Source organism: Paroedura picta, chromosome 9 (assembly GCF_049243985.1).
Source record: "Paroedura picta isolate Pp20150507F chromosome 9, Ppicta_v3.0, whole genome shotgun sequence".
NCBI lineage: Eukaryota > Metazoa > Chordata > Lepidosauria > Squamata > Gekkonidae > Paroedura > Paroedura picta.
This window is the reverse complement of record NC_135377.1, coordinates 899,731-924,885: the sequence shown is the minus strand read 5'-3', so window position 1 is coordinate 924,885 and position 25,155 is coordinate 899,731. Positions and strand designations below refer to the sequence as shown.

Below are 25,155 nucleotides of genomic sequence, written 5' to 3'. Positions count from 1 at the left end.
AGAGTGGGTGTGACACGCAGGCATGGTTTGGTCCCCAAGAATAATGGAGCTGCAGCACTCTGCACCAGCTGGAGTAACTGAGCTGACTTCAAGGGCAGAGCTGTGCAGAACTCCAGTTGGTTATCCAGTGAGGAACGGTTTGTTTCCAGCTCCCGGACAGACATGGACATGTCATGGGGAAAGGATCCATTGGCTCAGCTGCAGTGCTAAGCCTTGATACAGATCTGGACACTTGACACGGGTGCCGCTGCGTGCAGAAGGATCCTCAGGGTGGGGCAAGATCAGGAGTCAGAAAGGCTGGTGCAGTTGAGAAGATGACGCAGTTTGGCATGGCCCTTCACTAAGGCCTCACGTCGTCTTCGTTGCGGAGCTAGAGCCCAACCCGCTGTTTCTCAGCTGGGTCAGCAAGACAAGGACGTATATCAGCTTCCTGGTGAAAATCCAACAGAGGTTCCAGGAGCCCAGCTGGCATCCCTATGGAGGAGGAGGAGGAGGAGGAAGAGCTAGGCTCTTGTACCCTCCCTTTCACTACTACAAGGAGTCCCAAAGCAGCTTTCAGTTGCCTTCCCTTCCTCTCCCCACAACCTTTGGGAGCACTGGGACTGGCCCAAGGTCACCCAGCTGGCAGCATGTGGAGGAGGAGCTGGGGAATCAGCCTCCCCCCATCCCCCCCCCCAGTTCTCCAGATTAGAGACTGCAGCTCCCAACCACTACACCAAGCTGGCGGAAGGGGAGGGTCTGGTCTTCATTCAGGAGTGGGCTCTGAACTATGCTGCTTCTGCCCTCTTGCCAGCAACGTGTTCCCATCCCAGCCGGGCACAGCGGCCTGACCTCTTCCCTCCTCACCTCTCAAGCCGACCCCCCCCCCCATGCAGCGGCCGCCGTGAGCTGTTACGCCTTCTGAGAGCTGTCCACTGCGTGCTGCCCTCTGGTGGCCTTTCTTCCTGCAGCAGGCCCAGAACGGACTCCAAGCAGGACTAACCATTTTTTATCCTAGTGGACTAGAGCTCCCCTCTGCGTCACAGCTTGGCTTTTGTTTGCTTTTTTTTTTACTTGGATTTTTGTACCGCCCATTATGCAACAGGGGCAGCGAGAGAGAGAGAGAGCTTTGACTCTGACCAGCTCCTGCCCTGGAAGCCTTGTTGGTCTCCAAAGTGCTCCTGGGCCCCAGTCTAGCTGTCTTCCTGCAAGCCAACACAGCGCTGCTCTGCTCTGCTCTGCTCTGCTCTGCTCTGCTCTGCTCTGCTCTGCTCTGCTCTGCTCTGCTCTGCTCTGCTCTGGCAGTGGCTGGAGATGGAGATGGAGAATGGCAGCTCTTGAATCTACACCTTCAAGCAGGGTCAGCTGGGTGGCCCACGCCAACACCCGGACCAATTAAAGGGCTTCATGGCAGCCAGCCCTTCAGGAGCAAAAGAGCTCCACTCTTCCTTCCCCTTCGCGTCTCGATGCCTGGCTCGTTCCTAATGACGACCAGGGCATCCAGCACACAAGGAGCCCGGCCGTTCCCATATTGATGTTTGTGAATGGTTCACTCACACCAATGCACTGGGCCGGCCATCTTGCTCTGGAGGCTGAGGGAGAAGCCAGCTGGCTGTCCGATCCCGCTGGCTGGGATTCCCTGCAGGAGGGCATATATGGATGGGGTGGCAGCGGGGTGGCACAGCCTCGCTGGCCAGGGGAGTTCCCTGTGCCAGTGGCCCATTTCTGCAGCTTCAGGCTGTGATCCAAGGGAAGGGAAACGAGAGAGAGGGAAAGACAGGCAAAACCCTCTTGGTGCCAAAAGCCTGGGAAAAGACTTGCCTCCAATCTCCTTGTTTCAAAGACTTTCATAATGCCTTTGTTTTTGCTGTAATCCCATCTTCTTGTTGGCCCTGTGCTTTCTAGGCCCCCAGCCCCACTTTCTCCCTTTGGCTGGGCTGGGGGCGGGGGCAGTGCAGAAAGGTCTGTGTTGGTGGGTTGCGTAGAGCAGAAGGTGATCGCACACTGTGCAGACTTCACAGCTCCCAGGAGGGGCGTTCTGGAGGGCTGCTTTTCTGATTATGCCGTCAGATCCTCCGGCAGAGCCCTTTGTAGGCCGGGCCCCCTCTGAGTGGGGGGGGAAGGCGAATCTCTTTTCCAGCGAAGGATGTGCGCTCCCCCTGCGCCCACACGCTGGGCCCACACGTGGGTGCTGTCTGGAACGGCGGGCCCGTGGGCTGGAATCTGGCACATGGGCTGCAGCGGAATCCTGTCCTGACCTACAATCCCAACTAGGGGTCCTTTTCATGTGGAAAAGAAGAACTTCGGAAGAGCCCTCCCAGGTCAGACGGAGGCCCTTTTTCCTTAGGGAGCAACCTGGAAGCCTGGGACGAAAGCCATAACCCTCTCTTGTCTCTTCCTGGCATTCCTTCGATATTAAGGTTCTGTTTAGCTTTGAGGGCTGCGAGCAACAATAGATCAGGCCCGTCGGAGAGACTGGTCTGCACCTGAAGTGCAAGTTTCAGTCCAGGGACGCCTTTAACACCTTTAAGCTCAAGTGTGCCTGCCCACTTCTTCGGAATCAGTCACCAGAGAGAGAGAGAGAGAGAGAGAGAGAGAGAGAGAGAGATTTCTCTGGGAGATGGCTGCTTGAATCTAGTAGCTGGCATAATGCAGGCACAGTGGAACTGTGCCACAAACACCCTGTGTGTCTTGCCGGGCCTGCCTCAGGCAGCAGCAGGTAAGCATCTTGTGGCAGCAACGTCAGTCTGTCTTGCCTTCCTGCCGTTTCAGCCTCATTGGAGTCGTGGGAGAAAAGAAGAAGAAAAAATGCCTCTCTTCCACATGGTTTGTGCTCGTGCAGGAGCAGAGCCCGCTTATGGGCCACCGTCACCTTCTGCAGCCGTGAGGGTTGCGTGCCTTATGGGCCCGAGGAGGGAGGCTGCGTACAATTAGCCCAAGTCATAGCTTGTCCTCTACATCAGCAGTCCCCAACCTTTTTATCACCGGGGACCACTCAACGCCTTTTACTGAGGCCCGGTGGGGGGGGGGTAGTTTACTCCTCTACTCTCAACCACTGCCCTGACGCTCTCTGATCGCTATGGTAATGTTTAAACATCCCTTCAAAATAAGATACGGACACGCCACAACAATGAACATAAGGAACATTTTATTTTCATGGAAATTTTAACTCATGACAATGACAAATCAATGGGAACCCTGAGCTTGTTTCTCTGCAACGAGTAGTCCCATCTGGGAGTGATGGGAGACAAGGACACCCGAAGTGTGTTGTAAAGGGCCAGGGGGGGATGAAGTAAAGGGCCGGGGGGGGGGGGAAGAGAAGGCGTCCTTCGGGGCCCACCTCCAATTAGTCGAAGGACCACATGTGGTCCGCAGCCCACAGGTTGGGGATCACTACTCTACACAACATTTTATTTCTTTCAGATATATTTTAGATTGCTTTTCCTGTCAGCTCAAAGCTGCTTCCAGTAAAAACAAATGGCAGTATCAAATCCGAGCAACCATAAACTCAGATCAGTGAGCCAAAAAATAAACCATACAGATGAACAAAACGTTTGACAGAGATGGTATGGCTTGTTCTGTATTCCTGGGGTTGCCACGGAAAAGATCCTACCTTGGGCTGAAAAGTACACTGGTGAGTTAGGGAGATGCCACAGTGCACCAGGCGATCTGCCAGTCCAAGAAAGGGGCCCTCAAGCATGTTGCAGCCTAGCAAATCCTGTGTTCGTGTCAAAGAGAAAATGACCCCATTTTCCTGGGAGAAAGTCAGTTTCCAAGAACACAGATGATGTGTAAGCTTGTTAGGTTCATGGTTTCCCACTTCTTTGTGCACGGTTCCCTCAGTTTGCAGGCTGTCTCAGTCTTGATGCTTTGCTTTTGCATCCAGCCGTGCAGGAATTTCTGCCATTATCACCTTGCCCTCACTCTTTCCTTTGCGGAGGCCACTGGTGGCCCTTCTTGCGGTGCAGTTGCTTGATTGCGTAAATGGGTTGTAACCAAGGAGAGGTCTACTCTTTGTGGTGCGCTATTTCTGCTGAGCACCGACTTGGATGGCCCAGGCCGGCCTGAACTGATCAGATCTCAGAAGCTAAGCAGGGTCAGCCTGGAAGCCCAAGGTCACTAGGCAGAGGCAGGCAATGCCAAGCCAAACGGTGGCTCTCCAGATGTCCACGGGCTATAATTCCCACAAACGCCTGCCAGTTGACCATGCTGTCAAGAGCTCATGGTAGTTATTGTGCTGTGGGCATCTGGAGAGCCACAGTATAGCCACCACTGCCCTGTGGGGTGGCCATAAGTCCGCTGTGTCTTGACAGCATGGTCTATTCCCACTCCCCCCCTTTCTGTGGTGGTCTAGGCCTGGGGGGAAATGGGGGGACCAACAAGATTTATGCTTTTAAATTTTATTTTATTTATACCTGCCTTTTTCCTCATGTGGGGTTCATATCCTTCTCTCCTCCATTTTGTCCTCCCAGCAACCTTGTGAGGCTGCATCGGGCCAAAGTTCATCCTGCAAGCCCTGCGGCAGAGCAGGACTTGAATCAGGGGCTCCCATGTCCTAGTCCAGCAGTGTTTGCACTGTGCCACACTCGCCTTTAAACTTTCAAATGGCCAGACGGCCAGGCACGTTGTGGCTGAGCGCATGGGAAGCTGTTGGACCAGCAGCATTCTTTCCCTTGACTGATGGTGGCTCTTAGGCAGAGGGAGGCCTTTTCTAGCACCTTCCCCGTGAGATCCAAGGAGCCAAGCTTGGGATCTTCAGTAAGGCAAGCGTGCGCTCTGCCCTTGAGCCACAGACATGGCCCTTTAGCAGAAGGGGCAGAGAAACTGCTCTTGGGGTGAGCTAGGAAGGAAGCAGTTTCTGCAGTTCCTGCTGTCCGTTCCATGCAATTCACAATGACCTTTTGTGCGACGACACAGCATGGTAACTCTTCCTACCATCTTGTTCTCTTACAGTCTGGAAAGTCAGTGGAGAAGGAACTTCAGTCATGCAATAAAGGAGAGAGCACAGCTGCAGAGCCACCCTTGGGAAACGAATATGAGGAAGACAGCTCTGACGAAGAGGTAAGGCTCTCTGCTGGCCCCGCTCATTTTCTGGATGGCGGTGGCCCTCCTGGCGCTCAGATGCCAAGCAAAGGGAAGTCTGTACTTCTCCTGGGGAAAGGAAGAAACTGAGCAGAGAACCAGGCTGGCTTCCTTTCTGGCCAAGAAAATAAAACTGGCTGACTCCACCTTTAGCTTTTGCCATGGCCTCCTTTAAAAAACAAATGCTCTGCTGACCCAAACAGCTTGACAGCGAGGGGCGAGTCAGCATTGGTTTGTTTGGAGGCTTCCTTGCCTAGATACAGAAGTCTGCGGGACACTTTGGAGAATGCTGAGGAAGGGCATGTTCCAGGAGCTCTTGTGGGGGCAGTGGCCACCCGACTTCCCCCTGCCAGGCCCCGGGAACCAAATTGGGGAAGTAAGAAACAACCAGGAGTCTGTTTTGGTTGCCTCCTCTTCACAAGAGAGCTTTCATGAGATCTGAGGTGGGAGGAAGGCCACTGTTTGTCTTTCCTGTGCTCTAGGCAAGATGAAAACCAATTAAAACCAAGACCAGGTGGTAATGAGAGCTTGCAGCTTGAACAGTTCCAGAGGGCCTGCAAAAGGGAGCTCCTCCACCAGGCATTTGGTTGAGGTCCACTGAACCTAAACAGCATTTATTGGGCCCCCAAACCTCCCTCCCTTGAACCCATATGACTGAACTGACCAACCATGTGTCTGTTAGATTGTTAAAATGCTATCTTATCTTTTTATTGGTATTATTATTAGTGTTGCCTTTCATTTGTTTTGATCACTGAGTTAGATGCATTGTTTTTGTTTACATTTCATGTGAACCACCCTGAGCCTTTGGGAGGGTAGTATATAAATTTAATAAATAAACAAACACATGAATCAAACAAGCAAGCAAGGGGGCAGGATTTGTTCCAGATTGACTGTCTGGGACTTGAGCATCGTTTGGAGATGAGGTCCACCTGACAAGGCAGGTGATGCAGAGTTTGCACAAGCAGCGTTTTAGGAAATACCTGTTCTGTAAGGGATGGGGAGAGCATGTAAAGTCTGCAAAAATTGATTCTGCAAGGTGAAGTTTTTTTGCTCTCTTTGCCAGCATCTGAGATGCGAAAAGGAAAAGATGGCAGAACTGCCTTTGGTTGTCCTGATAATGGAGGGGAACAGCAGGTGGAAAGGCCCCTGCCAACCTCATGCACTCTTCTCCATGGGCCCTCACCCCCTTCATCTTTGTGTGTTAGGTACTGTCAAATCACTCCTGTCTTCGGGCCAGCCTATGAATGAACAACCTCCAGAATGTCCTTTCATGAACTGTCTTGCCCAGGTCTAGCTAAGGGAGGACACTCGTGGCTTTCTTGATGGAAACCATCCATCTCACACCGGGTCTTCCTCTTTTCCCAGCATGATGGTCTTTTCCAGGGAGTCTGGTCTTCTCATAATGTTCTCTACCCCCCCCCCCTTTCCTGCACCCACCCTTGCTGCATTAGACATTGTGTGTCACTTTTAAATACAGTATTTCTGGGTAAGTGGTTGTGTGGAAAAAGACCATGGGTGTGTGGGCACGACTGTCTCTCTGTTGGCTGTGGATTGGTAAAAAGAAGTTTCCTCTAGCTTTTAGTCACCCAGAGCTTCTTGCCCTGTGGGGTCTGCACACTTTGGTGTGGTGGTTTGGGTGCAAAGGGGGGGAGTGGATTCCCTTGTGTTCCTTTGGGATCAGAGCTCTGTGGAGCAAAGGGACCTGGTTGGCAGAGGAGACCCTGGGGTGGTGCACTGGTTGCCAAAGCAAAATGGGTCTGGGGTCAGGACTGCTGAGAGACCAGTATGGGTTTGGACTGCTTTTTCTTTCTGGTCCTGCAGTGGGGGTGTCTGCAGGCATGAAGCCCGCCTGGTCTGGAACAGGAGCTGCAGAAGTGCAGAGTCTGCAATAAGGATGGAAAGTGTCACAATAGATGGCTGCAGAAAGTGTTTGCTTCTGTAATGTCTCAAGCACAACCCAGGGATGTGAGGCGTTCGTGCTGGACTCCAAGGTCTCCCCTTCGGCAGCTGGTCCTATTTCAAACCCCTCCCCCCCCCTTCAGGACCTGTTGACATCTGAGCGGCTTCCAGGGGCTTTGTTCCTGCCTCCTCGTCCCTCCTCCCCTCCTGTTCCACAACGGCCTTTCTCTCTCCTCCAGAGGAGTCAGGCGCTTCTGCTTCCTCTGTCCAGGATGTGTTCTTGGAGTGTGCTTTTCAGTGCATCGTGATCCTGATGCTCGAGGTCACTCACTCCCTATCGTGCCAGATGAATGAGTTGTTTCTTTGGTGTTCCTCCCTTGACTTGCTTGCCCAGATCCAAGCCTGATACTTCTCCTTCCACAAGCGTGCAACCAGAGAGATTGGGCCCAAATTCACTTTTCCCACCAGGCAGAGCAAGAATGCAGGATGTGACTGAAAGAGTAGGACTGTAGCTCTGAACAAGGGTAAGCAAAGCATGGGGGCGGGGGAGGGTCTCACCTCTTCAGCTGGAGGGAGCAAAGCAGGACAAGGTGTTGGACATAGTGTCTCCAGCCCTGGCCCTCCCTGACTTCCTTGGGGGGCAGGAGAGGGAATGACAACAGTTTCTGTGTCCTCTCAAGTACCACTTGGGCCTCTGCCTGCTTAGGGAGCAGGGATCATTTGGGAGTCCAGGAGCAACTCTCCATGGATCACAGTTGGACCAAGGTCTGAGGATGTCACCAGCAGCGCCTCTGTGAATTGCAGCTTCTGTCTTCCCCCTGTTGCAGCGCTGCTACCTAGACAGGTCCCCGTGCTCCTGCCTGCTGGAGGCTGGCAAGTGTCTTTCCCAGTGTTTGCTGCTCCCTGGCTGCAGCCTCTCTTCCCAGGAGGGCTGGGGTCATCATGGGGCAAGTCTGTTGATCTAAAGCAAGGAGAGGGAGGCTGCATAGGGAGGGAAGGCTTCCTTCGTGCATGGGGTGCAAAGGGCGGTTGAGTCAGTCGAAAGATTGCGGAGACAGCAGCTGGGAACACAACTGGCTTCCCACCCACCCACACACCCCTTGGTTTCCTTTGGAAATTTGGGTCTGGCCCCTGTTGGAAACAGGATGCTGGGTATGATGAGCCCCTTGCGTGACTCAGCCTGGCAAGTTTGAAGCTGTGAGTAGCTTGGCACTCTCTCTTTTGGATACCCTGCAGGCTTGCAGGCTCCATATGTGGGGGTGGGCAAAGTAGAAGCCTGGGGAGAAGAGGGTCTATCCACAGATCCCCTCCCCCCCTCCCCAATACACACACTCTGTCCTGTGGTCCTGTGTGTGGGCACGTCCCTCTGCCCCTTTCCCAGTGAAATTGCAAGTGGAGATGGTCGCTACGAGGCCATGCACTTAACTAGCGGCAGATAACCTCTCATAGAATGATAGAGTTGGAAGGGGCCTCATGGGTCATCTAGTCCAACCCCCCCTGCACTGTGCAGGGCACTCGCATCCCAATCGCTCATCCACTGTCACCAGCCACCCCTTTGCCTTCACAGGATCAGCCCCTCCTTCCCAAGGTAATTCTGTCCGCCACTCGGTGGCAGCTACCAGGCAGCCTTGAGGAGGGGGCAGGCAAAGGGAGTTGCTGCTGGGCGCTGCCAGGGCTCGGACGTGGCCCCTTTTGCGTCTTCGGACGAGGCTTGCTTGCGAGGGCCGTGGATCCAGGGCCTCGCTTGCCTGTGTCGCCCGAGTCTGCAGCTTTGCACACCAAGTGTGGAGTTTGGGATTTGCTTAGAAACTCCCGCTTGGTTTCCCTGTTGAGGAGCCCAACAGCAGCCTCTTGCCAGCTTTGCAGGATTGCAGCTTCCTTGACTGCAGGATTGTCCTCTGCCCACCAACGCATCCCTTGGCAATTCCCACTCTGGCCCCTCCAGCCGCAGCCGTGTTCCTAGCCCCTGCCATCAAGTGCTGTCCCAATGAGCCAGGCAAAGTGCATAGATCCTGGAAAATCAGTGCAATTTCCCAAGGGACTTCTGCGGCTGCACTCTGCTTTTGGGTGGGGAGGGGGTCCTGCTCTGAGCCGGGATGCACCAGGACGCCGGGGCTGCTGTGGCTCAGCTCCCGTTCACCTGCCTGCCCTTCCTGTTTCTGCACGCTGCCCTGTCCTCCAGGCCTGAGTGGGCTTCTGTCTTGAAGACTCCCAAACCGAGGAGGGAAGGGTGGGGGGGGGCCTGTGCGGCTGGGCTGCCTCTGTGCTGAACGCAGACTAAACTTCCTCCCATTGAGCTCCTGCTCAGTTGGCAGCCACGGCCTGCAGCCTGGCGTTTTGCCCTACTCGGCCTCCACCGTGTGTTCTGGGACGAGACACAACAAAATAAATTGGCTTCCTGGCGTGCGCTGGCTGGGCTCCCCCGGATAAGGCAGCTCACTCGCCTTGCCTCCACAGAGCAGCGTGCTGATCCGTCTCCCTTCACACCCCCACTTGGCCGCCAGCGAGAAGCACTGCAGGGGGCATGGGGGGGGGTGGACTTGCGTGGAGGCACCGGCTGTGCAAATGCATCGTCCTCATCCTCCTGAGCAGGTTGCCGGCTGGAGCCGGGGAAATCCCCAGCCCTCTTGCTCTGGCGGCCACCCCCCAGCTCAGCTCCAGCCTCCCGCCCCCTCCGGCTGCCCGGAGATGAGTGGCTGGGAGGGGGAGAGGCTGTCAGGGCCTCTCTGGGAGGAAGCAGTTCGGGGCTCTTGTTTGGTCCTGCTTCCTCCCACAATGACTATTCCATATGTCGGCGGATAATGAATGACGGCGCGTTGAGTGCTCCTCCGCGAGCCAGGGGCTGTTCCAAGCCCACTTCCCTCCTGCACGGTGCAGCTGATGGAGGGGGGGGGGGCTGCCAGGGCCAAGGGAGCTCTTCTTTCAGTAGCTGATTAGCTGAGAGAGCAAGAGAGAATCGTTCCGAATGCATTGCTGGCAGGCGGTGCCTTGAACGTGTCCCACCAGGAGGAGCACGCACGGCTTCTGCTCCTGCAGTCCGCGTGAGGCTCAGCAGAGATTTCTGTGGTTGCTCCTGGGCTCTGCCAGGCCCTGACCCCACCCCCCACCCCATTGTTGAGAAAGAGCCCTTCTCTGTGCATCCTCAGACTTTGTGCCTGAGTCCTCTGGTGTGCAGGGGGGCCGTGTGGCTGAGGCTCCGTGTGAGCTCTTAGAAGCCACTGCTTAGAGCAGGACCCACAAGACACGGATACTTTTGGAGGTGGGTTGCGAGTCCAGGAGGAGGAGGAGGAGAATAGAATAAGAGAGGAGCTTTAATAATATCAGGTCTGTGAGGGTCCCACACAGCGTCCAACCTGTTCCTCTGGATCTGTGCTCAGGCCTTCCCTTGATAAGAACATCAGAAGGACTCTGCGGGATCAGACCAGTTAGGGCCCATCATCTCACGTGGCAAGTGACCAATTCCTCTGAAGGACCATCAACAGGCCATAGAGGCTGAGGCCTTCATAAGAACATCAGAAGGACCCTGCTGGGTCAGCCCAGTGAGGGTCCATCTTGTCCAGCAGCCTACCTCATACAGCAGGCAACAATTTCCTCTGCAGGGCCAGAAACAGGGCAGAGAGCCCCGCTGGTTCAGACCGGTGAGGGTTCATGTCACTCAGAATCCTGTCTCACACAGTGGCCAACCAGTTCCTCAAGAAGACACAGAGGCTGAGGTCTTCCCCTGATGTTGCTTCTTAACATTGGGTATTCTGAGATTTGCATTTCTGAGATTTCATTTGCTAGGGCTAGTAGCCACTGTTGGAGCCGTCCTCCATGAACGTGGGGGAGCTCAGTGGCAAATTTGACTTTGCTCCTGTAACATAGGCATTCAATGCAGCCTGTGGCTCAGTATTGCTTTATATTTAGAAATATTAAATAAACAGTACAGTAAATTTAAAGTAAGGTCCCCCCTGAAAAACTTGACTTAGACAAAACTTCATCTAAAGGTCCAGATGGAAACGTGAGTCCTCTTTCCTTGGGAGACCCAGGGACCATTGAGGTTCTCAGAGCCTTCCCATGGGGTGCCTCGAGGGTCAGCACATCTGGCATGTGATTCAGTTGGGATTGGGGCCTGACTCACCTGGAGCAAGAGTGAACATGAAAGGGCTGCAGTTTAGGTAGCAGGTTGGCCAGAGTGATTTGAGGGGCCTGGTTTGGTCTGTGGACCACTTCCTCATTATGACAGCTGTTGAAGGACTCAGTGGTCAAGAATATTTTCAGTGAGCTTTTCTGCTTCCCCTGGTTGCCTCTACCTTGGATGGGGGAGGTTTAAGTATGCCTTGTCCTTTTCTTTCCCTTTTGCCCCTAGCCTCTTGCCTGCTCTATCGCTTGTAGTGCAAACCTGACCTTGCAGCCTCTGAGAACTGGCAAGATCAGAACAGCCTGGGCCCTGCAGGTCAGGGAACCTGTGATTAACATCAGAACAAAAACTACACTGCCAGGAATTCAGGGCCACCTTTAAGACCAACCTTCTGGGTCTAAGCTTTTATATGCATGGGTAAAAGTAAAGGTATCCCCTGTGCAAGCACCGCGTCATGTCTGACCCTTGGGGTGACGCCCTCCAGCGTTTTCATGGCAGACTCCATACGGGGTGGTTTGCCATTCCCTTCCCCAGTCATGACCGTTTACCCCTCAGCAAGCTGGGTACTCATTTTACTGACCTCGGAAGGATGGACGGCCGAGTCAACCTTGAGCCGGCCGCTGGGATTGAACTCCCAGCCTCATTGGCAGAGTTTTCAGACTGCATGTCGGCTGCCTTACCACTCTGCGCCACAAGAGGCTTTTGTGCATATGTACATGAAAGCTTTTACCCAAAATAAAGGTTGGTTTTAAAGGTGCCACTGGACTCAAACTTTGTTCAGCTATGCACATATTCCACACTTTCAGAATTATGTGTATTGTTTAAACGTGAATAATTTTGACAATATGCTTATAATGTGTTTTATAATATGTAAAAAATTCTGTATTTTCACTACAACAACATTTTACTTGGCCTCTAAATAATACCTATGGGGCTATTTTCTCTCCTTCTGAGATGGTACAAATGCAGATCTGTGTGCTAAGGTAGCAAGGGATGTGGCAGCTGGTAGCTCTCTCTCATCTGGGACATATTTTCAGCTCTGCTAGTGGGTGGTTAGACTTTTAAATTCCATAAATATGCCACTTAGTAGAACTGTGTATACTCAGTTATGAATTACGTACTATATGTACTTAAAGTGCAAAAGATTTAAGTGTTCTATATATTTCAGATTTCCCCTGAGTTTCCTTTTGTTCTCTCCAGGAGAAAAGATGGTTTTCCCCTGATGACTTCAAAATTTCTGAAAATATTTGGTCTCTGGCCACACTGTTCTTTTCCTTTTGTTCCTAATGGTCATGACAGCGTATCTTGCTTGCGGGGTTGTGCTCTTTAAAGATCAGCTTTAACTACTTCACGACCACTCTTGTCTCCATGAGGGGCAGTTTGTCTCCATGTGCCATGCTCGCTGGTTTTCCTGAAGCCAAAGAGAGCATTGTGCTTACATTTGTGCCTACGTAGCCATCTGACAGACAGGCTGATTATGTGAAGATTCAAGGGGGTGGCAGGTTACAAAAGAGTTGTGTCCTGCATAGTGCAGGGGGTTGGACTAGATGACCCAGGAGGTCCCTTCCAACTCTAGGATTCTAGGATTTCAGGGAGGAAGTAAGCTGGTGTCTGGGCTGTACCATTACAGACTGCAAACGCAGCTTGGTGTAGAGGCTAGGAGTGCAGACTTCTAATCTGGCATGCCAGGTTTGATTCCTTGCTCCCCCAGATGCAGCCCGCTGGGTGACCTTGGTCTTGTCACAGCACTGATAAAGCTGTTCTGACCGAGCAGGAATGTCAGGGCTCTCTCGGCCTCACCCATCTCACAGGGTGTCTGTTGTGGGGAGAGGAAAGGGAAGGCAACTGTAAGCCGCTTTGAGACTCCTCTGGTAGAGAAAAGCAGCAAATAAGAACCAGCTCTTCTTCAGTCTCGTGTGTGGCCTACACATAGAAAATCAGTGCAATGGAGCAGTGGTCCCCAACCTGCAGTCCGCGGCCCGGTGCTCGGCCGCGAAGGCCAGAGCGCCGGGCCGCAGTTCCCTCTCCCCGCCCCGCCCCCCCCGCAGTAAAAAACTTCCCAGGCCGCAAGCTTGCGGCCCGGGAGGAGAGGGGGGGAGAAGGAATCAGGGCCCGGCTGGGCCATGCAGCGCGCATGTGCGGCCCGGCCACGCATGCGCGGGCGGGGCAGTTGCCCTGCCGGTCCCCAGCCGAAAAAAGGTTGGGGACCACTCCAAAGGAGGATTCAGCCTTGTAAACCGCCCCCTCCCCCCCTCACTGTCTCAGATGGGGTGGCCCAGGTGTTGTTTTCTGCTCTTTGCTCCAAAGAGCAGGTGGCCACCTCTGGTCTTCCCTTGCCCTTGCTACTGATCACAGCCTTTGAAGGAGACAGAAGCATCTCTTGGCTTGGGTGCCTGCCTGAAGGCCTCTCTGCCAGCGGGACTCTTGTTCTTTCTTGGCCCCAGCCTCTTTGTCTCTTGCTGTAGCAGGAGAGCCCAGGAAACTCTCCCTGTTGTCTCCTGAGAGTCCTGCAGTTTGCAGGTGGGGTTCAGTGGAACTTGGCCAGGAGATGCCAGGGGGAAATCCTCAGCTGGGCAGCAGGCCCAAAAGGTCAGAGAACACCCTGAAGAAAGGGCTGCTATGACGCCAGAGATGCCGGCCCGAGAGTTCCTGCTCCGTGGGTGCTCACCCTCGCCCGGCTGTGGAGAGGCAACAGCTGTGGGGAGAGGAAATCCAGAGCTGGGTGTAGGGAGTCCATGTAAGAGTCCATGTAAGGTGGCACTCCCCTCCGCGGGGCGGGAGACACCAAGCACAGGGTGGGATTAGAGAGGGCAAAGTGATGACGGGGGAGGGGAGTCTTGCTGACTTCTTTTGTTTTTCCCTCATTGGCCTTCTTGGCAGGGTGGGATATTGGAGCAGGTTTTAAGACCCCTTGGAGAGGGTGTCGGCATGTCAGGCTGCATGGAGCTGGTTGAGAATCATTGTTACAAGATGTTAGAGGACTGACAGGGGAGCCGAATCCAAAGGAGTACTAAAAGTTTATGTGAACCTGGAGCACATCTGGCCAAAGCAGCAGGGCTCCCAACACCTGTGCAGGAATGTGGAGGAAGCACAGCGGCCCTGCGTGGCAGAGAGGCTGGCCCACCCCACCCCACCCCCTTAGCCGTAGTGGTCGCCCAGCGACATTGGGTTTCTCAGCAGGCCACTCAGTCCCCTGGATTACTGCTTTTCCTGAGCAGCAGTGCAGGATGTGCAAAGTCTGTTAACGTTTTTAATTCATAGAATCCTAGAGTTAGGAGAGGCTTTACGGGCCATCTAGTCCGTCAATCTGCTCAGTGCAGGATCAGCCTAAAGCCCCCATGAAAGTATCTGTCCAGCTGCGGCTTGAAGACCACCAGTGATCCATTGACTGGTTTGCATAATGTATTTGCTCCCAATGCAAACTTGCATTTCTTTGCACGGTTCATTTTGTTTGTGCTGGTGACGGGGCAGAAGGCTGAATCCGTGACTCCTGGAAACACATTCAGCAAAGGGAGCCATCTGCCCCAAAATGGGTGTCTTTTGAACCTGCAGCCTGACAAACTGGAGGTGTGGGGAGTGGGGTACCGTGCAGTGTGAGTGTTGTGGGGCTGCAGAATACGCCCTGCCTTGCTGCTGCCACCGCCCTTTGTGTTGTGCTGTCTAGATGTTCTGAAAGGCGCTAATGATCTCCGAGTCTATCCATGAGGCTATTGCGCCAGGCGCACGGACGGCTCCCCAGCTGCCCTCTGAGTGGGTGGTGGGAAGGGACTGGTTGGCCTTTGGGGCTGGCACCCCTGCTCCGGCATGGACAGCAGGTGGGAGACGGGGGAGGCCTGACTGTGGCGCAGGCGCTGGCTGCAAAAGAGACTGAAGAGGTGGGGGCCAGCTGGTGCAGTGGAGGGGGTGGGGGTCCTGGGGCTGCCTGCTGCCTTAGAGGGCTCAGAAAGCCAGCCGGCCGAGCTGAGCAGCTGACGGCTGGAACAGTTCAGGCAGAGTCCACCCCGCTTCCTGGGGGGCCTCCTGCGTTGGGACTGGCCCCAGCCCCAGCGCTTTGGGCTGGCTTTCTTGTGCGGGTGCAAGGCTGCCATCTTGGACAGCCCTCCGCTTCTGTGGGTTTCTGATGTCTCTCCTCTCCCAGAACGCTTTGGGCAGGATCCAAACCCTGCTCAGACTGGCCTGTGTGCTGGTGGGGAGGGAGGAGTCCAGGCGTTGGACCAGACAGGCCTGCCACTGCCCTGAGAGAGGCCAGCCTCTTGCAGCACCCCCTCCTCTGCTGGGCACCCCGCCGCGCTCCAGCTTAGCCGCCACCCCCACCCCCCACCCACTCCCACCCCCGGGGCTGCTGGCATTCCTTGTGGAAACTCGGGATGCTGCTGTGAGCGGATGCTGGCATTGCCAGGCAGCGCTGTCGGGTCATGCTGCTATTTCAGGCGCCCTGGGCCACAACGGCCTGCTTGGCTTGGGGCCGGGTGGGGTGTGCGCCTCCCCCCTCCTGCTCCACAGAAGAACGGGTGTGGGTGCCCTCATAAAAAGAGGGAAGGAATTACTCTGCTTTCTGGACACCCCAAGTTTGAGTTTTAAAGTGTTCACACAGCTATGTGGGAGGAAAAGGAGAAGGGGCTGGCAAGGAACCCCTTTTTTCTATCCTGGAAAAAATGACATCAGTGAATAGTTGAAATGAACATCTCTCTCTCTCTCTCTCTCTCTCTCTCTCTCTCTCTCTCTCTGACCCAGAGAGGGAGAGAAACCCACACTAGTTTTGAGGTGAGGAGTGGAAATTTTTTTCCTCATTTATCTCCCCCCCTCCCGCCCCCCATCCACCCCGATCTGTGCCTTGGGTCTGTCTCCGCTTACCAGCTCCCTTTTCGAGGAAGTCTATGCCTCTATTTCAAAGAGGTCTGCCTGGGGGGGGGGGGGATGCCTGCTTCGCTTCCAGAATTAGAGCTCCAGAAATAAGGCAAGCTGGCTTAGCTGACCAGGCACGCGTCCTAAGCAATCGTCATCCAGCTGCTTGCTGGTTGTGCCCAGCATTAGCCTGCTTCTGGCCTCAGAGATGGAGGGCTGGCTGAGTTGGTTTGGGGGGTTTGAACGGTCAAAGCGCAATCCGCCAGTGCCTTTCCTTTGCGTTGCAGCGCATGGGAGGAGGGAAGATGGGGGGCTCTCTGGCCACCCTGAGCAAGTGGCGGGATGGAGCAAATATTCCGGATGGAGGTCTGCGTCGCCAGGTGTCCAGCGTCAGTCAGATCTCTTCCTGGACGCCACCTGCCCCTGCTTCCCTTGCTCCTTCTCCAAGGCCTCTCTGTGCATTGCAGGAGACTCAGGGCACTGAGGGGTGGCCCAGCCGGACTGTGCCCTCAGCTGCCTTCTCTGACTTGGGAGGGGCAAAGGTTAAGGCTGCTGCTCTGCAGAAGGCTCTCTGGAAGACCTCAGTGCTGCTTCCACATGTCTCCAGACACAAATGGGAAGTGAGAAATGGACTCTTTCCCTCTCCCAGGTCTCACCCATGTTCCAGAGGACTCAGAGGAAAGGTGGGGCTCAGGAGAGGTCAGAAGAATTCTGCCTAACTCAAAATTTCCATACAGTATTAAGAACTTTAGTTGGACTTTTGTAAACCGCCATGAGCCTCTGGGAGTGGCGGTCAATAAATTGAAGAAATAAATAAATCTTAGGTGGTCCTTGGATTTCATAACTACCCAATGAATCTAGTGAAGGGAGCTTTGACCCTCAAAAGCTTATCTCCCCCCCTCTCAAAAAAACCCAAAACCCTCTAATTAGTTTTTGAGGCACTGTTGGACTCAAATATCTCTAACCTTAGGAACTCTGTGCTCACTTGTCTCTTATGGGAGAATAGAGTCGGGTGGGTCACTATATTGGTCTGAAGCAACATAGTGGCACCTTTAAGACCAATCAAGATTAATTCTGGGCACAAGCATGCTCACAAAAGCTTATGCCCAGATTTAAACTTGGTTAGTCTTAAACAGGCTTTCTCAAGCAGGGTTTCATGATGGTTTGAGCGTAAATTAGGGAAGGATTAGGGATTATCCCACTGTTTTATGCTTTTTATGGGTTTTAATGGTATTGGGGATTCATGATTGATTTTAATGGGGTTTAATTTGTCTTCGTGTCAACATCCCTCTTCAAAACTGAACACAGTACTCCAAGTGAGGCCGAACCAGAGCAGAGTCAACAGGTTCATCCGGTTAAAAAACTTCTGTATGGAGACTCTCCACACCATTGCATACTCCCTATGGGACGCAGTTTCTGACCTCACGGAAGCATATCTTCATGTGCCGATATATCCACCTTCCCGCAAGTTCTTGAGGCTTTGTATCAAAAATGAGCACTACCAATATCGGGCTCTGCCCTTTGGGTAGGCAACCGCACCAAGAATCTTTTCCAAACTTCTAATAAATATGATTGTGATTCTCAGGACTTCCGGCACACCACCTACACCTGTATCTTGATGGCATCCTTGTGAGAGCAAGCACACTGGCCAGCGCCCAAAGCAATACGACACAGGTTCTCACAACTCTGCGGGAATCTGGATTCCTGGTGAAGAGGAAGAAAAGCATACTTACTCTATCTCAAGGAATACAACACTTGGGAGTGATAATAAATACCTTGTGAGGAAAAGATCCCAAAAAACCATCAGGGAGCTGATGAGGAAAAGAAGCATGTCGCTAATTGCCCCAGCGAGTGTCCAGGGGCTCCTGGGGGCAAATTCAGAAGCACTGCAGTGGGGAAGGTGGCCGCAAGAGGAATGCAGAAGCTCCTCTGGCCTTTTCAATCAGCAATAACAGCGGGACTGGGCTCTGAAACAGACTCTCACTTGGTGGTGCAGGCGGCCGAACCTTACTCAAGGGACGTTTTATTCGCTCTCCCAACAGATATTTACGAATGCCAGCTTAACTGGCTGGGGAGCCGTGATGGAACAAAGAACAGCACAGGGCCCCTGGACAAAGGAGAGAAACTTGTCCTTCCTTCTGCACTGATCCTAAGCACCCTAAAGAAAGGGAGCTGCACTGCCTGGGTGTTAGGAGGGCCGCAAAGCCTATCTGACCCACACAGAGGAGGATATACGAGAATCGGACAGCCTATTCATTTTTCTGTATCCACCTTGTTCCAGGCATCAGAGATCTAAAGCGTTCATAAGCAGGATCCTTTGGACTTGCATAGCCGAGGCGTACAAAGCACTTAGTCTTCTTCCAGCCCCTACTGGAATCGCAGCGCACTCAGTTCACAGCGCATCAGCCAGTGCAGCACTCTTCAGTAGGGCTCCAGTGCTGGAAGTATGTCAAGCAGCAGCGTGGTCCTCCTTGGCCACGCTCACGAAACGCTACAAAATCGGCCCATATAGTTCAGGGGAGGCTGCCTTTGTCAGGCGGGTCCTGCAGCCAGTCTAAGAACCCGCCCAGATACAGGCTTGGGAAGGGCCCAGCCTTACAGATGCCCTCCGTTCCAGGGGGAGAACGGCCATTGGACTGGTCGTTCAATACAGAGACCCTCTTCAGTAACTCCAGTCGTCATTCATGTGCATTTGTGCACATGGTTTGAATCCAACATTATTTGGGGGTTTTAACCTTTCGACAGTCTGCTTCCTTTGTCTTTGATCTTCAAAAGCTCATAACACCGTCCCCACCCCCCAAAAAACCTTACTGATCTCCCAGGTGCTCCTGAACTCAAATCTAGCTGTTCTACTGCAGACCAACCCAACTCCCCTCCAAAAAGGCCTTCTTCATCCCTCACTGTCTCCAGCATGATGTCTCTGCTTCAGTTTTTCCCAAGGCCTGCAGCAGCCTGCCCTCTGCCTGCCTTTTCTTCAGGCTGGCTACCGCTGCTGTTGGCTTCAATTTACACCCAGTATGAAGTATTTTGTTTTTCTGGAAAGCAGGCATCGGGTTTCAAAGGGTTTCCCCTCCCCTGCTTAATTGAGCTTTAATGAAGCTGGACCCCAGAACGTGTCTCGGGGCCAAGAAGCCATTCCTGCACAAGGTAGGCGAGGACTTGGGGTTTGCCAGTCACTGGACTGGCTCAGCTGAGGGGGAGGAAAGTGGCTCATGGGAATTAATTAGCTTTAAAGGAAAAGTAGTCGGAAAAAGGCCCCCTCTGGGTTTGATTTCGCAGGTGACTGAGAACTGGATGTCAGTGCAAACTTGTTTGAGGGTAGAAAACCAGAATGGTCTTGAAAAGGAATCCGGAAGCTTCGTGTAGTGGTGAGGTATGTGGCCTTCTAATCCGGTGAGCCGAGTTTGATTCCCTGCTCCCCCAAATGCAGCCAGCTGGGTGACCTTGGGCTCGCCACGGCACTGATAAAACTGTTCTGACCGAGCAGTGATATCAGGGCTCTCTCAGCCTTACCCACCTCGCAGGGTGTCTGTTGTAGGGAGAGGAAGGGAAGGCAACTGTAAGCCGCTCTGAGACTCTTTCGGGTAGAGAAAAGTGGCATATGAGAACCAGCTCTTCTTAAAATATAACTTAACCAACTTAGACGTAGAACCGAGAGAGGTAGGGCAGAAATCCCAAACAAGGAACAGGTAGAATTCAGGGGGAGCAGCTACACTGAGGAGGGCCTGGGCACTCCCGCTGGTTGGACATGGAGCTGGGGTTGCCTGTGTTGATGCTCTCCCCATGGTCATCAGATGCTGCGCTCCAAGGTGCAGCCAAGGCCATGCTGTTCTGCTTGATGTTGGGTGAGGCTGCTTAAGGTCTTACTTCTGACAGAAGACAAAGAGAGACAAGTAGCAAGAGTTTGCTGAGAAGACCACCAGTCTTCCACCTGCAGCAACGATGGTGGTTTTCTGGGGAAATATAAATCAGAAAAGTGTCCAGTTTAAATTATGGCCCATCAAGTTGCATCTGACTGGCAAATGGAGGGCCACGGCTTGCTTACCTGGGCCAGCCCATCTCATGCTGGGCCTTTTCCTGCCTCATCTTCAGAAATTAGCTTCTAGCTCTTTGTGATTTAATGTTTCTGTGGATTACGTCCGAGGAGGGCTGCTTAGAAGTCAAGAACAGAACAAAGACCCCCGCAGGAGAAGGGCCCGTGAGCAAAGACAAGCAGAGTGTCTGCTCTTTGTGGAAGGCAGAGGGCACTGGCAGCCATGAAGAGTTTTCCATGCTTTAGCTGGCTTCCTTGTCTGTGTAATGCACGCCACCTCTTTGTACTGGGGAAGGACCGCATACCGTGGCAACAATACACTGAATTTCCACCACCTCTGAAGGCAGCCTCTCGCCCAGGTTGCCTTCATTACTGCAGTTCCTGTGACCCATGATGTTGTCTACAAAATTTCACCAGCCTCGGCATGTGGGAGGAAATGGTGGGAAAGAGCCACGTTTACAAGTGTGCAAGGTGCCTCTGGTCCCACTGGCCCATTTCCCAGGCTGCCAGTGGATAGCTTGCCCCCACTCAAGGGCTCCCAGCGCCAGACATCTCCATGCACAGGTTGCAGAAGTACGTTTCAGCAAGCAGTGTCAGGAGTCCACACCATAGTTTGACACCTCCCCTGCTCAAGATCAGCACTGTTTTTTCTGTGCAAAGCTCTCCCTTCCCCGTAGGTAGGTCCACTCTGTTTATCCGTAGCTGCTGTGGCTGTTGTGGGCCAGGTCAACCACGTTAGCTGGGATGCGAAGCAGCTGGAGTCTGTAGGCAGGCCAGGCTTTTGTGTGGAGCCTTTGCCTTCTTTTCCTGATGTCACCTGCTGGAAAGAGAGTCTCAGCGCTAAGAACTGGGTGGTTGAGCTGCGCCCAAGAGACGCAGTCCTGAAGTCGCCGTCAGCGAGCAGCGCTTCCTGCTTCAGTCTGCCACCATAAATAGCCACAGCTGGAAACCTCCGCAGGGCCAGCGTAGCTGGACACGTATGCGAAAAGGGGCCGATGGGTGTGTGGAAGCCCTCAAAGTGGGCATGCTCAGGTTGGTGACGTTAGAGGGAGGATCGACTGCTTGCTTCCTCCCCCCCCCCCCCCATGGTCTCCCCAGTGGGTGATCCGAGCAGTTGGTATCCTCCTCCTCTCCTCCTTTTTATCCTCACAACAGCCCTGTGAGGCGGAGAAAGGGGAGACCCAATTAACAGGGTTGAAGTTGAGGACTGTGGCTAGAGAGCTGAATGTGGCTCATTGTGGAACCAAAGGCGATTCTTTAGAAAAGAAAGCTGAATCTTTATGCTAAGATGTATTGGAAAGGGTAAGGGCGGTTGGGAAGGCAAACCCGGGCAGGGGGGGTTTTAACCGAAGCAGAGCTGGGCCGTCGCCAGCAGCCCAAGGGTGACCCGTGCACTGAGTGTTGATGCCCATTGGCGCTAGAACTGGAAATGGTTTCGGGCCCCCGTTCAAGGAGAGGCTGGGGCTGTGGCCTCACTGCAAGTCTCGTCCTGGGCTGTTCCATACAGATAGAAGTGGTCTAGGAGGGGAAAGGAGAATTAATTTGAAAACAGCAAGGTGGATTTCTGCAAATCTGTAAAATATTATGCCTCGGGAAAAAAGAAGCCAAATCACAGACTTGGAAAGGACAAAAGGTTGTCTGGTCCATTTCCACCCACCCACCCACCCACCCACCTGACAGCAGCTGTCCCCCCTGCCCCGCTCCCAGCCAAGAGCCCTGCTCACGCAGCAGATGGGCTATAGAATTACGGACCCTGCAAACCGCTCCACGGGGTGCCAAGAAGCGAGCTGTGCGGGAAGGTCCTTCCCCGTTGTCGCTGCAAGGCCTGGTCAGGTAGGCGCACTTTCCCTGAGGGAGAAGCTCGGAGGAAAGGGCGCCGTGTGCGGAGGGGAGGCTCCTTCCTCAGGGGGGCGCTCTCTGGCAGTGCCTCCGCCGGCAATAGGCAGGCATTAGGAAGCGCTCCCGGCTACAGGAGCCACTGTGGGTGTCTTTTTTTTAAGGAAGGGCTTGAGAGTGGGAGCGCCTTGCAGCACGCCAGGCAGGGCCTGCAGGAATGCCGTGGCTCCTCTCTCTGCAGGGGTTCGCCCGGATCTCTCCTGCAAGAGCGGCAGGGCCTGCACCGTTCCTTGGGCTGCTCTCCCTGCTGTGGCTGAAGTCCTGCGCTGGTGTCTTTGTGATCTGCTCACTCCCTGTTCAGCAGCTCTCCTGTGTGGCCTCTGCGCCCCTTGCACAATTGTATTGCCATTGTGGTTCTTTTCTGGGTTCCCCCCACACCTACACATATCTGCACATTCCCTGTTCACGCTCCCTGGGAGGAAATGATGGGAGGGGACCTGCCTTCCAGGCTTGTCTGAGGCCAGGCGTGAGCTGTGCTTCATCTGTGGATCTCGTATCCTTTCACAAGCGGAGCCTGCCTTGCACGGGAGCAGGATCCGGGTGGCTCCTTCATCAGGGCATGCAGCCAGTGAGAGGCTCTCGCCGTATTGGCCCCTCCCCCAGTAAACGTACATCAAAGCAGATGGGATCAGGTCAGGGTTCTTGGCCCTCAGTGGGGCTGGTTGCCCAACGCCTGTCATGCCAGGGCCCTAGTGGCACACAGCCCTCCAGTTGCCAGCAGAAAGGGGGCAAAGGGCAGCTCTGCCTGCCAAGAGGAGAGGGCTGGAGCAGATCCTGCCTGAGGCTGCAGACAGCCATTCCCAGCCAGTGAAACCTGGTGGAGGTCTTGGTCTTTCCCTCAATGTGGGCCTCAGGACAGCAGACAGGAGGAGGGGGGGGCACTTGTCTCCCTCTCAGCTCCACTTTCCCAAGGCATGTCAGGAATAAGGGGCCAAGAATGGAGGAGTCCCAGCGGGGAGCTCAGTGTCCCAACAACAGCATCCCATTGGGCTAATGGCAGCTGAGGCCGAAGCACGCAGCATCTTAGAGGCATGAAGGGAGACACACACACACACACACACACACACACACACACACACACACGCCGCTCTTGGCATTGTGGGGAAGGCGCAGGAACAGCAACAGAAAGGACACGTGGGCATTTTGCATGAAATATTGTCCGTTTCATTTACAGCCTTTCTTAGGGCGACCGAAGGCAAAAGCAGTTCAGTCCGGCCGATAAGGAGGTTAGTTGCTGAGAAGGTCAAGGCAAGGTTTTCAATGGAGCTTCCTGGACTCCTTGCCTCTCTTGCCTCTGGGCACAGGTCCCATGGACACGTGGTGCTGCCTTGTCCTGAGTCAGGCTGCCCTTGTCTGCTTTGCCTGGCAGTCGCTCCCAATGGGATTCCTTCCACTGGGGGGGGGGGGCCTAGCACTGGGCCCGGAGCGCTCTGCCCGTGCCGCGGATGCCGGCCCCTGCGGCACAGTCCGCCCTCGGTCGGCTGGTGATTCTGCGTTCCTGAAACGCCTAGTTGAAAACAAAATCCCAGAACTTTTGCTACGAGGTCAATCGAAATGTTCTGCTTCGGCCATCCCTGACGTCAGGACGCCAGAGCCTGCTAGCTCACTTGTGCTTGCCTGCTTCTGTTGACTCCATCACGGTTCTGTTTCTTGTATTAAAATGTCAGTTGTGTTCTTAGCTGTTTGAAAGGTCTTTTTTTCTGCGTATCAGGTCTTCTTAAAAGGTCGCTCTTTGCGCTCTGCCAGGTAGCTTTCTCCCGTTTAGCCTGCCGAAGGGCCGAGAGATCGGAGGGGCAACCAGAATGAACACCGAGCCACACGAATTGTTACCCCAGGGCCCTTGAAGGTGGCTGTGCATGCACACTACAGCTGTGCTTCCTTTCCTGAGGCCAGGTGGCAGTGCATGCTCAGGGCAAGGGGTAGGCTGCCGACCAGGATGCCGCGCCCGCACAGGAGGGGCACCTGGGCTGCTGCTTCCGCCAGCTGGCTCGTGGGAATCCAAGTGCCCTTTGGCTTGCGGGGCTGGGAGTCCTCTCCCTCCCTCACTTGTGCTTGGGCAGAGCAGCGCCCTCACTTCTTCTGTGGGCTGCCGTGGGCTCCCCTTCCCCACCGCACTCCCTTCAATTGGAGCTGACGTGCGCTATTTGTCGGAGATAAAAAATAGCGGAGGAGTAATGGAAAGACAGAAGGCACAGGAAGGCGGCTTGGTCGTTGGAGACAGAAGAGCAGAATTAACGTGCAGTGGGGGATTTGAAGCGAACACTGGCTGCATTGTAATCGGAGAGGGGCAGGGGGGGAAAGAGAGACCGAGTGAGCGAGACTGACCCCCAATCCCCAGGAGGGACGCCGGGAGAGTAGCAACGAGGAGAGAGTGAAGGATTCCAGAGGTGGACTGGCTTCCTCTTTCACCAGACAGACACAAGGGAGACGGGCAGCGCGCCAGCCCCTGTACCTGCACTTCCAATCTGGGCCACTGACAGCTGGAGCTACTTTGCAAGGGGGGAGGGCAGCAGCACGCAGCCTGGGAAGGGGAGGAGGCCTGCCTGCCTGCCTAGAGAAGCAGAGCTGCCTGCTGGAGGTGCCGGCCTGCTCCCTGCGCAGCAGTAAGCAGTGGGTGCCTGCCAGGGGCATCGTCCGGGCAGAACTGCAGACAGGGCACCAGCTGGCCAGCATTAAAGCAACAGGCCAGCTGTGGGTGGGGTGGGGTGGGGTGGGGTGGGGGGCAGCCTCACGGCAACTCACTCAGAGGAAAGAAGGGCTGCCAAGGCAGTTCCCCTGGGCAGGGGCCCCCACATGTGTTTCTTGGCAGCCCTGCAGGTGCGAAAGAGTGACGCAGGCAGTAAGCACCGCCTTGTGATGGATCATGTGGCAAGGGCGGCAGTTCATTTGCTTCCACCCAATTTGGGGACAGGTAGCCGAGGAAGCAGGCGGAGGCCCTTGCTGGGCAGGCAGAAAGCACCCAATTCGAAGGTGCTTCTTAGGAGCAGGATGCTCTGCAGCAGCCCTCTCTCTTTGTAGGCTTGTGACGGGGGGGCGACGGGGGGGGACCCAGCAGATGACCGTGACGCCTGCAGTGTGCCCGAGTGTCCTTGCAGTCCCTGCTGGTCCACGGATGTTGCCTTCTCCTGTCATGAGGCTTGACCACCAGGGTCAGAGGCTGAGGCTGAGGCTGGCCTGCCTGGGATGTGCCTGGGAGCCGGTCGACGAGGCTCAGCTAGTTTCAGGCAGACCCCCACATGCCACGGCTCAATAAGGGCTGAAAATCATAGAATCATAGAATCATAGAGTTGGAAGGGGCCAT

At 54.4% G+C, this 25,155-nt stretch overlaps 1 protein-coding gene across 4 annotated transcripts in view; it reads left to right on the top strand.

The window, feature by feature from the left end:
* The window catches only part of BOP1 (BOP1 ribosomal biogenesis factor), a 69,774-nt gene that overhangs the window by 12,116 nt on the left and 32,503 nt on the right, over nucleotides 1-25,155 (top strand). For all 4 annotated transcript variants that reach the window (XM_077353491.1, XM_077353490.1, XM_077353492.1 and 1 more), the window contains one exon: nucleotides 4,933-5,040. In XM_077353491.1, coding sequence (XP_077209606.1) covers nucleotides 4,933-5,040 — 108 coding nt within the window. The remainder of the gene's footprint in view (nucleotides 1-4,932; nucleotides 5,041-25,155) is intronic.